Consider the following 17,976-nt stretch of genomic DNA (forward strand, 5'->3'; position numbering starts at 1 on the left):
GCAGAGGGTATCAATCAGATCAGAAAGTATGGACTTGCGGCTTCTGCCAATTGCTGTTGGCATGACCTGCATCCCCACCTCTTACTGGATGGTGAGCATATCTATTGCTAGAGGAAGGAGGAGATTCCGCAGGTTTCTGATGCCCCACGATGTAGAATTGCCCACCTAAATGACTGTGCTTCTGCTTTCAGCTTGGACAGAGAATGTTGGTGGTTGTTTGACTATAGAGGGCATCGCAGCCAAGCCTGATCCTTCCTGTTTTCTGGAGTGTCGAGGGCTTCTGTAACATCCAGCTCACCACCCTGACCCAGCATAGTTAACGCAGCACAATTCTGCATTTCTGACATTCTGGATGATAAGTTGAGGAATAGTTCCCAAAGATGTGCCTCATGTTTCATTTGGTAGCACTCCAGGAACCGGGAATGTTTCTGTATGTTGACATTAAGTGCATTTTATGCTTCAGTCTATTGGGATTGTTACTCTTTCTGTGACAGGTGAAACCCATCATCGTACCAATCTGTTTCCTGATAACAAAATCTGAGAGTTGTTCACTGCAACAATCTGTGAGGGGGTGAGGAATTTGTCCTTCTGAAACCAAGGACACAAGCGTAACCCCCTTCCCAACATACAATAGGCCTCAGCATCCCAGGGGGTTAGGAAGATGTTTGTGTGTTGCGGGTGGGGGACATCAGCGAGGGATTCGGCCCTTAATCAATATTCATTGCTGTTGGAAAATGTGTGTCTCTCTGTGTATGTGTAAAAACTGGAGGAAAAGCCTGGCGCTTGGATGTGATGCCTTCCCAGGAGATCAGATAGCTGCTGTTAAATGCTTATGCTCCCCAGCAGATCAGGTCCAAGCCCTGGGAGAGGGAATTGGAAATCCAACCAAACCCAGCTTGAAATAATCCCAAACATATTACAGAACGTCACTTGACTTAACAAAGCAGTGTGGGGGGTGTAAAAAGTGTACTACGATGTATTGCTAACTGAGGTTAGGACAGCAGGCACAGAGACATCCCAAGTTTCAAAACCAGTGTGTGCTGAAGTAGTTCATCCCACCCAGGGGGAGTTATGGGGATGCTCCCACAGGATCAGCCTCAGTTCCCCTGGACTGTGAGATGGTGGGTGAAGATCGAAAATAAGGGGGGGGGGCTGATTTCTTTTGCTTTTTGTAAGGAGTGCATGCCCCATTTTGCTTTGAGATGGGTGTTAAATTGTTAATCGTTTAAAGGGTTAAGTTTTGTTTTGTTGGCATATTGCCCTGTTTTCTTTGTATTATTTTCCTTTTTGAGTGTTTTGTAAAAATTATTGAAAAACCTTGAATAAAAACATTTATTTTTAAAAAAGATGGAAAATCTGCCAAAGATTCCCACTAGCGGCTGGAAAAGGGCTCTGGTTCGGGTGTGACGCCCTCCAAAGCCAAGCAGCCTATTGAACATCGAGAGTTATGGAAGACAGCTGGCCCCTTTACAGTAATGACCTTGCAACACGGCAAAGGGAATAGTCAAAAATATATTTATATATCTGCAAAAGGAGCCAGTTTTCTGAGGTTAAAATGTAGCGGCACGAAGACATTCGTATCCTCATTTGGTTAATTCTACCTGCCCTGGTTTTAAGTTATCAAAAAAAAATTGCCCCGGTCAGTCATCAAATCTGGTAAATTTCTTCCTTGTGTTTTGTGGTGGTTCTGCCTCGTTTTCACTCCTGATAAAGGTGGGATTCCTGCCTCTGAAGAAATGAGACCAGACGTTGCTGCCAAAACAATGGTGTGTTTCACGGGCCCACATTTATCAAAGTGGAAATTGACCCAGCAACTTGTGGCGAGGAAGAGGTACCCAGTGAATTGCTCATGGCCACGAGTTGCTGGGCGGTTTCACTGCTCTGCCTTTAGCCACATGTAAACAGCAGCTCACCCTCAATTTCCTCATGAGTTTTGTGAAATTGCTGCATTTCATGAATTCATTAAAATCACTGCAGAAAGTTAGGACCGCAACGTAACAGCGTAAGTAACTTTTAATGAGGAAATTACATTCCTGCTCAACTCCTTCAACCATTGAGATTGTGGAGTCCCATTCCTGTAGGTAGTAAGTTGTTAGAGATTTTTAAAAACTTGTCTATATTTGTTCAATCTTTTTCTCAATCCAATCTTCCTTCCCTTCTCTTTGTTTCTCTTTTTCGACCTGATTTTGCTGTCAACTCTACCAATTTACTTCTCCATCGCTCCCTGTTTCCTTTCTCGATGTTTGGTCCTGTCATTCACCCAGTTACCAGATGCCCTATTGTCTATGCTGTGCACACCCTGAAACTCTCAGACCAAAATCTATTTCTGAGCAGAAGTGGGGATGGAGGGAAAAAGGGGGTGGTTGCAAAAAGTCTTCTCTAACTGGGTCACAAATGCTGCTGTGGAATCTGTGCCAATATTGCCAACTGCCGCACTCTGGTCTCTGCTGGTGACACCGAGCTCAGACTAGGGTCGAGTCCTTCCTGCAGACTGTTCCCTTGCGTGCCAGTACCCGCCTCATTTCATGCGTCACCCCATCCCAGGGTCCGGCACATGGCATGCTGCGCCCCGCCGACAGTGCCTGCGAGCGCCCGTACCCATTCCTCCCTCCTGGTGCAGGGCCAGCACGGCTCGCTGAAGTGGCCACGTAAAAGGCCTTCTGCTCCCGGTAGCGCTCATAGGCGGTCTCTCTATGGAAGGCGGGCAAGTGCGACTCTTCCTCCTCCTCTTCCTCCCTGTGATCCGAATGCTCTGGTTCTGGCCAACCGCCTCTTGGGGTGCGATTATTCTCAAACAAGGTGGTGCCATGCTCCGGGAGTCTGGCCCTGCTTGCCAACCAAGCCTTCACCAGGGCTTGGATGATGATGATGAAGAGCAACAGTACCCCAGCAGCGAGGACACTGGCACTCGCCATTGCGCTCTCATTTTCAAACTCCAACAGCACATAAATGGAGAGAGCTGGAAGAAAAGTACAGTATGTAAAAGGAGTTGCGAAAAATGCATGATTAAAATTTCCAAGCATCAGTACTGTCATGGGGGAAATGCCAGAAGCTGCTCCTTTCAATTCATATTTTTTTGTGTCTATTGAATGGCAGCATCAGACATACCATGACCAACTACAGCACAGGGTTAGATACTGAGTAAAGCTCCCTCTACATTGTTTATCAAATACTCCCAGGGCAGGTACAGCACAGGGTTAGATACAAGGTAAAGCTCCCTCTAAACTGTCCTGTCAAACACACACACTGCCATTGAGGAGTAAAGCTCTCTACATTGAGTGGGACAGAGGCAGATTTGCGCTACATTCAATTTTAGGCAGTAAACTGCATAATGGATGTATTGGCCTCGGACAAGTTGCACTACAGATTCATCAGAATGTAACGGGTGGAAATGGTTAAATTATGTGGGTGGGTTGCACAGATTAGTCTTGTATCTTCTTGAGTATGGTAGATTATGGGGTAACCTGATTGAGCTGCTTATGATGATTAAAAGAGTTGATAAAGTCGATAGAGAGAGAAACTATTTCCTCCGGTGGGAAAAGTCCAGGGGGACATCTCCTTGCGACCAGAGCCAGGCTGTTCAGGGGTGATATCAGGAAGCAATTCACACAAAGGCTTGTGGAAACCTGGAATTCACTCCCAAAAAGCCATAGAGGCCACGAGCCAATTGAAAACGTCAGTGTGTGATGAAAGCATTTTGTTAAGTAAGGATGTTAATGATTATTGAATTAAGGTGGGTAGATGGAATTCAGAGTCAGATCAGCCATGAGCTAATTGAATGGCAGAACAGGTTCGAGGGGCTGAATGGCCACCTCCTTTTCCCATGTGCTATATTCCAGATGAAAGGGATCTGGTCTGAGGCTGGGACCCTTCCCCTTCCATGAAGCCTAACTATATTTTTGGTTTCACAGACATTCCCGTATATTAGCTGCTGATTTAGTCCACTGTGGATCTCAAACTTGGTTTCTTTCCAATGTCCTCGGTCGAAGGGATCACTTCCGGACTTAACGGTTGTTTCCTTTTCTTTGTCTGGAGATGGAAAGATCGATCTTTGTTTCAGACCTGCTCTTCAGAATTGCTGCTTTCCCTCAGACACTTACTGTCATGTCATAGGTTCAAAGCTGATGCACCCCGGCCAGGGAATGCTGCACTGTCAGAGGTGCTGACCTCCGGCTGAGAAAGTAAAGTCCTTTTCAAGTATTTATCTAATTTGTTGTCGAAAATTATCATTGCTACTTTTTCCGGATTCTAGTTCATAACAGATGTAGGAGTGGGAACCTCAGCCCAGTTAACCTCCCCCTCTCGGCACACTGGTCCCGAGGCTAATTGTAGTGTTCCAAATGGGAGAGATCAGGGATCAGAGCTAGTACATTGTGACTTTATGGGTCAGTATTTACCCAGCAAGGCTCTTACCCATCGGGTCTAATACTAATGGGCTGACGTATGGTTTGGTTTCTCCGCAGTGTTGGATGGTGTATTCAGTGAACAATGGTCGCAATGCTCGTTCCGGGCCACGCGAAGAAAAGGGATCAGACGGGATAAGGTTCTGAAGGAGATGGACAGTTGTCGGCACTGGTGTGTTTACACGTGCGTGTGTTTGTATGTGTGTTTTCACAAGCATTAAAAAAAAACCCTCTTTACTTTGCCGAACACAGCTTTTACCAGGAAACAGCTTTGAATTCATCCCGTCAGCACTTTACGACAACATGGAAGCAGCTATTTCAGAGCAGTTAAGTCGCATGTGAAGATCTGTTGCACCTATCCCAGCAGACTGCCTACGTCCCCCAAAAACTTGCACTATCGTACAAGACGGCGGAGAAGTCATTTGTCTGCTCTGTGTTTGAGTTTATGTGTAAAGGAAATCAGCTTCCTTTATCTTCCTAGCCAGCTACAGCTTTCCCAACATGTCCGAAAGGCACGGTATACAGGTCTGTTTTCTGTCGGAGATTTTATGGTTTCTTTGCTTGAATTTCTGCACTCCCGATCTTGGGCTACAGAGACTGCTGAGAGTAGGGACTGACATCGGGAGAATATTTGACATTATTTTTATGGGTTTGCGTTAACCCAGTTGCACCCTGTGCATGACTACTGTAATAAATAAATGGAGATATCAAACTGCCTTGTTAATGAGATGTTTTTCTATCTGTCGTACAGGTGACTTCATCCCAGACACTGGAGAATTTCTCATAAGGCCTCTTCACTCGCCCCGAACCAAGTTTGGAGTTCAGTACACTTAATTACATAGAATTAGACTGGGTTTTACAGAAACAGGCGGTTCAGTTCGATAGGCCACTGCTGGTGTTTATCACCCAATCAAATCTTCTCCCACCGTCACCCTGATGCGATCATCTAGCTTCCCCTTAAAGCGATTTATGCTATTCAACTCTCCCCACGTGGTTCTGATGGTGACAATGGGCGCCATGGCAGCACAGTGGTTAGCACTGTTGCTTCACAGCGCCAGGGACCCGGGTTTGATTCCTGGCTTGGATCACTGTCTGTGCAGAGTCTGCACGTTTCCACGTGCCTGCGTGTGTTTCCTCCCTAAAGACGTGATGTTAGGTGAATTGGACATTCTGAATTCTCCCTCAGTGTACCCAAACAGGCGCCGGAGTGTGACGACTAGGGGCTTCACACTAACTTCATTGCAATGTTAATGTAAGCCTACTTGTGACACTAATAAAGATTTATTTATTTTTTAACTGAGGGTTGGCTATTGTCCAGGGGACCAGGAAGATACTCTGTTTTTCCACAGGACTTTTTACGTTCACCCACACACAGAGACGGAGGATCAGTTTAATGTCCCAACCGAAAGGCGGTACCTCTGATAGTGCAGTACTTCCTTAGCATTGCACTGGGGAGTGTCGGCCTGAAGTCTCTGGAATGGGACAGAAAGTGAATGTGCTACCTACTCGAAGAGAAACACTTGCATTTCTATTAACGCCTTTCGTGACCTCCGGACATCCCAAAGCACTTCAAGACAATGAAGGGCTCTTTGAAGTATAGTCAGTGTTATAACGTAGGAAATACAGCAGCTAATTTGTGCACTGCAGGCTCCAACAAACAGTGGGATAATGACCATATCATCTATTTTAGCAATGCTAATCGTGGGATATATACTGATGCAGGACACCAGGAAGAACTCTGCTCATCTTCAAAATATTGCCCCGAGATCTTTTATCTCCAACCGAGAGAGCCTTGGTTAAGCGTCTTATCTGAAAGAGATGCAAACTGGTATTTCAGTTGTTGCCTACAGGTGGGTTTGGAAGATTATGTCCCTGCTGTTTCACAACTTACCTGCCAAATATACGATGACACCCAGACAGAACGCGCTGAGGGCCACATGGCGGGAAGATCGACTATTAAGGAGAATCCAACCAGTTCTGGAACAGGAGAGAAAGAAGAAATGGACCCAGGGTGAAAATCCTGACGACCTGACTGAGATCAATTGTTTACAACCTATCATTTTACAATAAGTGTGGACCACCAAACAAGGTTCCTGAACTATTATCTAAAATTTCAATTCTTGTTTTCAAATCCTTCCATGGCCTTACTCCTCCCCATCTCTGTGAGCCTCTCAAACCTCAACCCTGGGAGATATCTTTGCTGCTCCAATTCTGGCCACTTATGCGTCTAATTGCTCAAATTGGTGGCTGCGTCTTTAGCTGCTGAGGCCCAAAGCTCTGGAATTGCTCCCTTAAACCTAGCTGCCTCCTGACATTTTTCCATCTTTTAAGATACTTGTTCAGGCCTATTTCTATCTGTCCTCATTTTTCTTCTGTGGCCTGGTGCCACATTTGTCAGGCAATCTTCTTGTGAAGTTCCGTGCTGTGTTAAATACAAGATGATTCTGTGCATTCTAAGGAAAGTGAAGTTCACAGCCTCCCCCGATGGTGTCACTTAACATCCCTCCCTTTCACATTCTACCCTCCAGGCCGGTGGCCCTCACATCGCCCAGGCGACCGGCCAAGTGGTGAAGAAAGACACATTTTATACAGTGCCTTTCACAACCTCAGGAGGTCCAAAATCACTTCACAGTTAATCAAACACTTTAGAAGTGCAGTCAGTGTTGTAATCATAGAATTATTAGGGTTAGGGTTAGGGTTGAAAAAGGTAATTTGGCCCACAGTGCACCGACCCTCTGAAAGAGCACCCTAACATAGTCCCACTCTCCTGTTTATTTCCGGAGCCCCGTCTAACCTTTTGACATTAAGGGGCAATTTAGCGTGGCCAATCCACCTAACCTGCACATATTTGGACTGGGAGGAAACCCACGCAGACACGAGAACGTGCAGACTCCACACAGTCACCCAAGGCCGGAATTGAACCAGGTTCCCTGACGCTGTGAGGCAGCAGTGCTAATCACTGTGCCTCGTGCCACCGCAAATCAATGTCAGGAGTGGGATGTAGGGGCGGAACGATGGTGCAATGGTTAGCACTGGCGGAACGATGGTGCAATGGTTAGCACTGGCGGAACGATGGTGCAATGGTTAGCACTGGCGGAACGATGGTGCAATGGTTAGCACTGGCGGAACGATGGTGCAATGGTTAGCACTGCTGCCTCACGACGCCGAGGACTCGGGTTTGATCCCAGCCCTGGGTCACTGTCCGTGTGGAGTTTGCACATTCTCCCTGTGTTTGCATGGGTCTCACCCCCACAATCCAAAGATGTGCAGACAGGTTAGGTGGATTGGCCACCCTACATTGCCCCTTAATTGAAAAAATAATAATTGGGTACTCTAAATTTTTTAAAAAATGTTTTAAAGAGTGGGATGTAGGAAACGTGGCATCCAATTTGGGCACAGCAAGCTCCCATAAACAGCAATGTGATAATGACCAATAATCAGTTTTACTGATTGTTGAGAGACAAATATTGGCAGACTTGGGATCCATGCTCGATTAATTACTGTGGAATCTGAAACATCTCAGTCGATGGGAGGACAGTTCCGCAATGCAAAGGGTGGTGGAAGGGGGGGGTGTTCGCATGGGGATGGAACATGTGGCAGAACATTTTATCCAAATAATTTCTGCCCCTTTTCCAATTGATCCCTGCCTCTCCATGCCCACCCCCATCCTTCCCCTTTGAAATGCCAGTGTTTCAGGGAGCAAAAACACAATGGGACATGGGCGGAACTCGTCACCCCACTTAGTTTAAGCAGGCACATGTGCTGAGTTCTGTCTGAGTCAGGGTCACTGCATTTGCACCATTCCTTTTGCAATCTCAAAATGCTTAACAGGCAATGAAATACTTTATGAAGTGTAACCACTTGTACATTAGGAAACAAGACAGCAATTTGTAAATGCAATGGGATAATGATCAAATAATCTGTTTTGCAATGTTTGTTGAGGGATAAATATTTACCAGGACTTTGAGGAGAACACCCTTGTTCTTTGGAATAGTGCTATGGGATTTTTGTACATCCACCCGAGTGGTCATATAGTTTAATGTCTCCCAGCACCTCTGACAATGCAGTACTCCCCCAGCACAACACTGGGAACGTCAGCCCAGATTATGTGCTCTGTAGCAGCCTTGAACCATGGCAAAATTCCACACTGCCATCGTTGAGAGGGCTGATCAGGCGGGTGGAATGAACGTCCAATTTCCTGATTATGGGATCACAGTGAGGAACACCCGCAATGAACATGCACACTGCGGTACTATAGGTTAAAAACGTAAGGGCACAACGGACAAGTTAAACCTGGAGTAGGAAACTTGAATGCAGCTTTGGGTTTGGGAGCTATTTTGAATGTAGATTCCTTCTCAAACCTCTATCTCTCCCTCCTTTATTAATAATAATAATAATCGCTTATTGTCACAAGTAGGCTTCAATGAAGTTACTGTAAAAATCCCCTAGTCGCCACATTCCGGCGCCTGTTAGGGGAGGCTGGAACGGGAATTGAACCCACGCTGCTGGTCCCTTTAAGATATTCCTTAAAACTTACTTGTGACCAAGATTTGTCCATCTGTCCAAATATTTGCTTGTGTCAACCATGACTCAGATGGTAGCTCTTGGCTCTGAATCACAAGGTTCCAGGTTTGAGTCCCACTCTCCAGGGCTTGAACACAGAAATCACAGTTGACACTCCAGTGCAGTACCGAGGGAGTGCTGCACAGTTGGAGGTGCAGTCTTTCGGATGTGATTTTAAACCAATGCCCTATCTGCCGGGGACAAGTAGATGTAAAAGATCCCATTGCAATATTTCAAAGAAGAGCGGCACAGTGGTTCGCACTGCTGCCTCACAGCTCCAGTGACCTGGATTCAATTCTAGCCTTGGGTGACTGGCTGTGTGGAGTTTGCACTTCCCATGTCTGCGTGGGTTTCCTCCGAGTGCTCCGGTTTCCTCCGACAGTCCAAAGATGTGCAGGTTAGGTGGATTGGGCATGCTAAATTGCCCCTTAGATTCCAAAAGGTTAGGTGGGGTTACAGGGATAGGGTGGAAGCGTGGGTTTAAGTAGGGTGCTCTTTGCAAGGGGCGGTGCGGACTCGGTGGGCTGAATGGCCTCCATCTGCACTGTTGTTTCTATGATTCTAGGAGCAGGGGAGTTCTCCCCATTTATCCCTCAACCAACATCACAATAACAGACTATTTGGTCCTTATTACATTCCTGTTGGTGGGATCTTGCTGTGCGCTAATTGGCTCCCACATTTCCTCCATTACAATAGTGATTGCACTTCTCATTGGCTGTAATGTACTTTGAGACATCAGGTTGCGCAAAGCATGATTTAAAGGCAAGTATTTTCTTTCTGATGGGTCAATTATCAAATTGAGGGCAGCACGGTGGCGCAGTGGTTAGCACTGCTGCCTCACGCCGCCGAGGTCCCAGGTTCGATCCAGGCCCTGGGTCACTGACCGTGTGGAGTTTGCACATTCTCCCCCTGTTTGCGTGGGTTTCACCCCCATACCCCAAAGATGTGCAGGGTAGGTGGACTGGCCACGCTAAATTGCCCCTTAATTGGAAAAAATGAATTGGGTACTCTAAATTTATTTTAAAAAATAAAACATTATCAAATTGTGTCTGATCACACTCGTCTAAAGTGCATTTGCACATATTACTATGTCAATGCTGTACGGTGTTTATGGAAATACTCCGGGAGGAGAAACATAAAGAATTTTACAGCATGGCTTTACACTGTGACCAGGCGAGACCTTTCACCGAATACCTTCTCTTTTATAACTTGTGTTTCTTTCTCCTCCTTCCGTCCCTTCGAAGCTGGAACCGAAACAACCCCCAGTAAATTGTGATTCAAACTGAATTCCGGTCAACCAAAGTCCGTGAGAAAGCAGTGATTGGCGATGGATTGAAACAAGTTCACAAGCACTGATGTTCTGTTTAAAAGAGAGAGTTTGTTCAAACCAGCACTGGCTGCAGAATGGACAGGTTTAAGGTGGCACGTTCGCTCTGATCTAGGCCAACCTGGCTCCCAGCGAAAGGGGCCTGTCCTGGAAGGGGGGGGGGGGGGGTGCTTTCTATTGAAGGAAGGCTCACACAAAGACCGTGGCTCATTAAACTCACTGCTCACGCAATTGGATGCTTTCCCCCCACGTTGTGACTGATTATAGAATCAGGTCTCTGTAAAAGCCACAAAGCACTTCATTCTTCAACAAGCTTACTTCTTTCCCCGCAGGCTCAGTTGATAGATGCACCTTCCGCTGTGGTCAAGAGACACACCAACAAGCTGATAATTGAGGCAAAACACTTCAGCAGAGGCAATGCTGCATTGTCAGAGGTTCCACCTGTCAGATGAGACATTAAACCAAGGCCCTGTCTGCCCTTAAAGAAGGACATAAAAGATTCCATGGTCATTATTTCAAAGAAGAGTGGTGGAGGTCTCTCTGGTGACCTGATGAATATTTACCCCTCAACCAACTTCCGAAACAAAAAGGTTATCTGGCTATTATAATATTGTCATTTATGGAAGCTTGCTGTGCGCAAATTGGGCCCAGGTTCTCTGCATTATTCCTTAATTCCCTGTCAAAAATACCGAAGTGACTGATCTCTTGAGGCAGGACTGAGGATGAAATTGATGGAAATGAAAGTCGGGCAGTTTGTGTAATGGGTGGGGCAACCCAGTCCCAGCTGCACACTCAGACTGAGACTTAGACATTCGGCCCATTGTCTCACAGAATTAGATCTGCTCTCGCTGCTCTGATTTGCTGCATTACTCAGGCAGTCCAGTACTGTAGCTGCAGAGTGCAGTTCCCCAGAGCAGGCATTGTCAAACTCGGGGGCGCGCCCAGTGGGTGGGTCGCGGGCGGCTGTTGGGAGAGTCACGGAGCCGTCCGTCGCGGCGCTCCCGATCGCGCAAATCCATGCGCAACAGCCGCAGCAGCCGGCTTTTAACTATGCCGGCTGCGAGCGGCCTTCAAAATGGCCACAAACATATAAAACAAATTTGACCGCACTGCGTATACGTGCTGATGATCGGGCACGCATGCGCAGCGCGGCCACATTTTTTAAAAATACGGTCGCAGCCTTTTTTTACACTTTCAGGGGGGGCCAAAGGGACCCAAAACATTTCCTCCATTTTTGTCAGCAACAAACAAGGCAAGAGAAAATGGTGGGTCACGCAGGTCAGCCGGCATGGGCCGCAAAGGCCGGCCGGGTTAGGTCCCGTAGGTTGGCCGGTTGGTAAAAATGGGTCCCCGGAAAAAAAAGTTTGAAAAACACTGCCCCAGAGAATACTACCCCGCTCCCCCGACTTGGACTATGAGTTACTCCTGGCAGGAGCTGACAGTATGTTATATGGCCCACACTGGAGTTATACTCAGCAGTCTGCCAAGCTTATCTTATCCTTCTGGAGGTGACTTCACATTATTGGCACCAATCAGCTATGGACTGAACAAGAGTTACACTCCAGGAGTCATTTATCCTAACATTGACAAAGAGTCATCCAGACTCAAAACATTAGCTCCCTTTTCTCTCCACAGATGCTGTCAGACCTGCTGAGATGGTCCAGTGTTCTCTGTTTTTGTATCCCAATATTGGCTAGGCTAGTGACACCTAAAGAGAAAGGGGCAGGGGGATCAGCTGATTTACTCTTTCAAAGAGTTAGCATGGATAGGATGGACCAAATGGCCTTCTGGGCTGTAACAATTCAGCGATTCCAGTCAATCCTAAGCTCATGTCATTCCCAAGGAGGTGACCTCATTGAAGCTGTGTCCTATCAACACTATGACCCGAATCTGCCTTGGCGTTTACTGTCAGGGTTCCTGAATTTGTCCCAGTCACTGAATGGAATATTCCCAGATTTAACAAATCCAAGGAATTTGGTTTCATTATGGTCAGGAACTCCATGCACTGGGAGTAGGCATGTTGGCCAGACTTTAGCCAACCAAACATCTCTAGTCAACCCAAGTTGGTGCGGGACTGGAGTCACATAGCCCGACTGGGTAAGGAGACTAAGATTTCTTCTCACTGAAGGTCATAAATGAACCTGTTCATCAGCGCAACTGGTTCATGGTCCAGCTTTGCACTTTCATACTGCCACATTGATATTTAAATTCACCCCCGCCCCGATTATCAATCTAGACCACCAATCTATGGTAATCCTGTGCATAATGCCATATAAACAGGGTAGGGACAACTTTGCACTCGTATCATTACCTTGGTCATATCTGATCTCAGAATGAGCTTTCGTGCTATCGGTAAGTCCGCCTATTTCCAGCTCTGTCACATCGTCCAACTCTGCCCCTGCTTCAGTTCATTGGCTGCTGAAATCCTCATCCCTGCTTTTGTTACCTGCTTGCTAACCCATATTGGCTCCCAGTCCAACGACATCTTGATTTTGGAATTTAAATCCTTGCTCTCAAACCCCCCCCCACCCCCGGCCTTGCCCCTCCCCAGCCCTGGAATCTCCAGCATTTCACTTCTCCAGAATCTCATTGCTTCTAACCCGGCCTCTTTCGGCCGTGGCCCTGATTTTAATTGTTCCGCCATTGGAGTTGAGCCTGAGCCAAGACTTTAAACTTTGGAAGTCCCGCCGTACACCTCTCGGCCTCCCCGCCTCTCCTCCTTTTAGGACACTCCTTAAAACCTATCACTTTGACCGAGTTTTGGTCACCCGTCCCGGATTGCTCCTGTCGGGGCTGGTTTAGCACAGTGGGCTAAACAGCTGGCTTGTAAAGCAGAACGAGGCCAGCAGCGCAGGTTCAATTCCCGTACCAGCGTCCCTGAATGTGGCGACTGGTGGCTTTTCACAGTAACTTCATTTAAAGCCTGCTTGTGACAAGAAGTGATTTTCATTTCCTTTCATTCACATGGCTTAGTGCTATAGGGGTGGGTTCAGCTCGGCTGGACAGCTGGTCCGTGATGCAGAATGAGGCCAGGGGGTTCGATTCCCGTACCGGCTGAGGTTATTCATGAAGGCCCCACCTTCTCAACCTCGCTATCTTGACTGAGGTGTGGTGATCCTCAGGTTAAATCATCCCCCCCCCCCCCCCCCGCCCAAAAGGGGAAAGCAGCCATCTGGGACTATGGCGACTTTACTGCTATAGAAATGCAAACTGTTGGGCACTGATTGGATAGCCCTTTGGAAGAGCTAGCATGGATCTGATGGGCGGAATGGCCGCCTCCTGTGTTGTACTATTCCCATCAGAACCGTCGCTGCATCAATGCAAACTAGCTTAACTTTATCAACAACGCTCGTTAAAGTTAACCCCCACCTCTGACCATTGAAGAAAGCAAGACGTTCCTCCTCTTACCTGTCCGGTTGTCCTCCGCAGACCTCGGCGGCCAGTTGGCCCTGCATCAGGGCCAGGAGCAGGCAGCACAAGTGCAGAGTGACGGAGAGAGAGGCCAGACCCTGGGAGACGGAGCGCAGCAGCCGGCGAGGCAGAGCCCCGGGCACCGGCGACAGGCTCTCGGCCGGCTGCTGGCACCGCAGCTGCAGCAAGAGGCTGGCCGAAAGGAGGGACATGAGGGCGGCCAGGGCTGCCAGCAAGAGCAAGGCGGCCAGGCAGCGGTCCGGGGACAGGCACCCGGAGCTGGGAGCTGCCACCTCGGCCACCCTCCTGTCCGCTGACTGCATCACTGCATCTCTGCAAAACTTTGCTCCAACTTTTCCCTCCAGCTCCTCCACCACTTTAAACCTGTCATTTCCGGTCACTTATTGCATTTTAAGTGTGCAACATTTATACAAAGTAAAACCAACAACTTAAAATAAAATATATTCAATCCACATTAAAAAAATTTAATACGCTTGCACTTATTCGCAAGCTACGCCAAAGCATTTTACAATCAATGCTGCCAATTTTCATACAAATAGCTTCTACAAACAGCATAGAATCCCTACAATGCAGAAGGAAGCCATTCAGCCCATCGACCCTCTGAAGGAGCACCCTCCCCCACCCACCCACCCTGACCTATCCGTGTATCCCCGTAATCTAAGCTGCACATCTTTGCGCATTAAGGGCAGTTCAGCGTGGCCAATCCACCTAACCCGCACATCTTTGGACTGTAGGAGGAAACCAGAGCACCCGGAGGAAACCCACGCAGACATGGGCAGAACGTGCTAACTCCATACAGTCACCCGAGGCCGGGATTGAACCCGGGTCCCTGGCTCTGTGAGGCAGCAGCACTAACCACTGTGCCACCACATCATTATATGGCTGATCTAGTCCAGTTACTGGTCAATGGTAACCCCCAGGGCGTTGATAGTGGGAGATTGGCCATTTAATGGAGAGATTGTTTGATTCTTTCTTGCTGAAGATGATTATTACCTGGCATCCATGTGGCACAAATGTGACCTGCTACCCAACAGTCCAATTCCTAATATTGTCCAAGTCTTGCTGCATGTGGACAGAGACTGCTTCAGCATCAAAGGAGTTGTGAATAGTTCTGAATATAATGAAATGATCATTGAATATCCCCACTCTGACCTTATGATGGAAGGTGGTCATCGATGAAGCAGCTGAAGATGGTTGGACCAAGGATATTACCCTGAGGAATTGTTACAGTGATGTCCTGAAGCTGAAATGATTGGCCTCCAACAACTGCAACCATTTTCCTTACTCCAGATATGGCAACCAACGGAGAGTTTCCCCCTGATTCCATTGACTTTAGTTTTGCTCGGGCTCCTTGATGCCACACTAGATCAAATGTGGCCTCGGTGTCAAGGGCAGTCACTTTCATCAAACCTCTTGAGTTCAGCTCTTTTGTCCATATATTGACCAAGTCTCTGAGTGGCCCTGGTGGAACCCAAATTGAGAGTCATCGAGCAAGCCATTGCTGAGCAACTGCCACTCGATACTACTGTCAATGGCCCCTTCCATTCCTTTGCCCTGGTATGAGAGTAGACCTACAGGGTGGTAAGTGGTGAGGTTGAATTTGTCCAGTTTCTTGTGGATGGGACATAAGTGGGCAACTTTCCACATGGTTGAGTAGATGCCAGTGTTATAGCTGTACTGGAATAACTTGGCCAGGATTGGATTGGATTTTGTTTATTGTCACGTGTACCGAGGTATAGTGAAAAGTATTTTTCTGTGAGCAGCTCAACAGACCATTAAGTACATGAAAAGAAAATACATAATAGGGCAACATAAGGAACACAATGTAACAACATACAGGGGTATAGTGGTAATCAGGTCAGTCCATAAGGGGGTCTTTTAGGAGTCTGGTAACAGCGGGGAAGAAACTTTTTTTGAGTCTGTTCGTGTGTGATCTCAGACTTCTATATGTCCTGCCCGATGGAAGAAGTTAGAAGAGTGAGTAAGCCGGGTGGAAGGGGTCTTTGATTATGCTGCCCGATTTCCCCAGGCAGCGGGAGATGTAGATAGAGTCAATGGATAGGAGGCAGGTTTGGGTGATGGACTGGGCTGTGTTCACAACTCTGAAGTTTCTTGTGGTCCTGGGCCGAGCAGTTGCCATACCAGGCTGTGATGCAGCCCGATAGGATGCTTTCTATAGTGCATCTGTAAAAGTTGGTAAGAGTCAATGTGGACATGCCGAATTTCCTCAGTTTCCTGAGGAAGTATAGGCGTTGTTGTGCTTTCTTGTTGGTAGCGTTGACGTGGGTGGACCAGGACTGATTTTTGGAGATGTGTACCCACAGGAATTTGAAGCTGCTAACCATCTCCACCTTGGCCCCGCTGATGCTGACAGGGGTGTGTACAGTATTTTGCTTACTGAAGTCAATGACCAGCTCTTTAGTTTTGCAGGCATTAAGGGATAGATTGTTGTCGCTACACCACTCCACTAGATTCTCTATCTCCCTCCTGTATTCGGACTCATCGTTATTCGAGATCCAGCCCACTATGGTCATATCATCTGCAAACCTGTAAATGGAGTTGAAACCAAGTTTTGCCACGCACTCGTATGTGTACAGGGAGTAGAGTAGGGGGCTAAGTACGCCGCCTTGCGGGGCCCCGGTATTGAGGACTATTGTGGAGGTGTTGTTGTTTATTCTTAGTGATTGTGGTCTGTGGGTCAGAAAGTCGAGGATCCAGTTGCAGAGTGAGGAGCCAAGTCCTAGGTTTTGGAGCTTTGATATGAGCTTGGCTGGGATTATGGTGTTTAAGGCGGAGCTGTAGTCAATAAATAGGAGTCTGATGTAGGAGTCCTTGTTGTCAAGATGCTCTAGGGATGAGTGTAGGGCCAGCGAGATGGCATCTGCTGTGGACTGGTTGCGGCAGTATGCGAATTGCAGTGGATCAGGCATTTTGGGAGTATGGAGGTGATGCACTGCTTCTGCTGTTTGGCATGCAGGTAGTTCTGTGCTGTAGTCTAACAGCTCATGTTTAGGTATGCATGGTGCTGGTCCTGGACCATGCCCACCTGCATTCTTTGTTGAATCAGGGTTGAATACCCAGCTTGATGGTGTTATGGGCGAGGCGTTTAAAGTTCAACCAACTTCACCCTTTAATGTATTTGTTGCTTTTCCTAGCACACGGCTTTTTCCCTAGGTGTGATATTACAATTATGGACACGTGGGTTTTTTAATCCAAAACACTGTTTATTCCATGAACTCAACTTAACATCTTAAATAAACATTGGATCTCTTATCACCCTTTACTTCAAAGATAACTCAGAAAATATTGCAACAGTAAATAATTCCTTAAAACGTTCCTTCAAACTTCCAAGAGACTTAACACCTTTAAACAGTATCACATCAGGTGAAAGGATATATATTTTTTCTGTAGAATGGCAGAGATATATTAGCTTGGTTGACTTCAGCTCCAGCACCTTGCTTTCTTCCTGCAGCTCTCTGGACACACACAGACACACACACACTGCTTTTTCCAACTGGCTTTCTCCCTTCAAGCAACTCACAGCAAACCAGAACTTCTCAAGCTGCTGTCTCAAACTGGCTTTCTCCTTTTAATCAGCTCACAGCAAAACAGCCAGGCACTTTGAAGCTGCTCTCAGCAAAACCAGCCAGGCACTTTTTAAAACTGAAACTTCAAAATGGCTGAACTGAGCTGAGCTCCGCCCACTGTATGACATCACTGTTTTCTTAAAGGTACATTGCTTAAACATCCATGTCTTAAAGGCACCCTCACATGACAATGGTAATGGTAAATGAAGCTACATCAGACCACAAGGTTAGAAATTGTGGTTGTATACAATTCTGATGCTGCTAATGGCTATTAGGATCCTGGTTGAGAACACAACTGTTTTCAATTTGTAAAACTATGAGGAATTGTTACTGCACCCAGGAGTGATAACACTGACCCATAGGTATCTTTTATGTCAAAACAAACTTTAATTTAAACACAGAATTAGCCACATTAGAAGAAAAAACTGTTTTACAGTTAACAGTTACCACAATTCTGAAGTAAAAGAGAAATCCTGAACTTACTTCCTAAGCCTGCCACTATATTCCAATTAAGAAAATCAAATATTTCAAATACCACTCATGAATAAAGTTAACAATCAGGTATCTACTTGCTTTTCTCTGTGCAGAATCTTTTGAGAGGGAACCTTTCAGAAGCAAACTGAAACACCCCTGTTCAGATGCGAGTTCTCGGACCAACTGACTT

At 46.8% G+C, this 17,976-nt stretch overlaps 2 protein-coding genes across 23 annotated transcripts in view; one reads left to right on the forward strand and one right to left on the reverse strand.

The window, feature by feature from the left end:
- borcs8 (BLOC-1 related complex subunit 8) overlaps positions 1–10,790 on the forward strand; it is a 25,389-nt gene extending 14,599 nt beyond the window's left edge. For 9 of the 22 annotated variants that reach the window (XR_011936087.1, XR_011936088.1, XR_011936086.1 and 6 more), the window contains one exon: positions 4,464–5,699. Coding sequence is in view for 11 of the 22 variants with exons in the window: in XM_072482270.1 (XP_072338371.1) it covers positions 4,464–4,550 (87 nt within the window). In the remaining 11 variants the exon portion in view is untranslated. Of the gene's footprint in view, positions 1–191; positions 1,843–4,463; positions 5,700–10,625 lie in introns of those variants that run through there. The other 13 variants (XM_072482275.1, XM_072482282.1, XM_072482284.1 and 10 more) reach the window with 4 other exon arrangements.
- Positions 1,996–14,089, reverse strand: tmem221 (transmembrane protein 221). Its single transcript, XM_072482267.1, has 3 exons — positions 13,702–14,089; positions 6,295–6,380; positions 1,996–2,959 (listed from the first exon to the last, which is right to left on the reverse strand). Exons 1-3 carry the CDS (start codon positions 14,025–14,027, stop codon positions 2,463–2,465), a joined length of 909 nt encoding a protein of 302 aa, XP_072338368.1. The 5' UTR covers positions 14,028–14,089; the 3' UTR covers positions 1,996–2,462.
- Positions 14,090–17,976: the final 3,887 nt, after the last annotated feature.

The sequence above is a fragment of the Scyliorhinus torazame genome, chromosome 18 (assembly GCF_047496885.1).
Source record: "Scyliorhinus torazame isolate Kashiwa2021f chromosome 18, sScyTor2.1, whole genome shotgun sequence".
NCBI classification, from domain to species: Eukaryota; Metazoa; Chordata; class Chondrichthyes; order Carcharhiniformes; family Scyliorhinidae; genus Scyliorhinus; species Scyliorhinus torazame.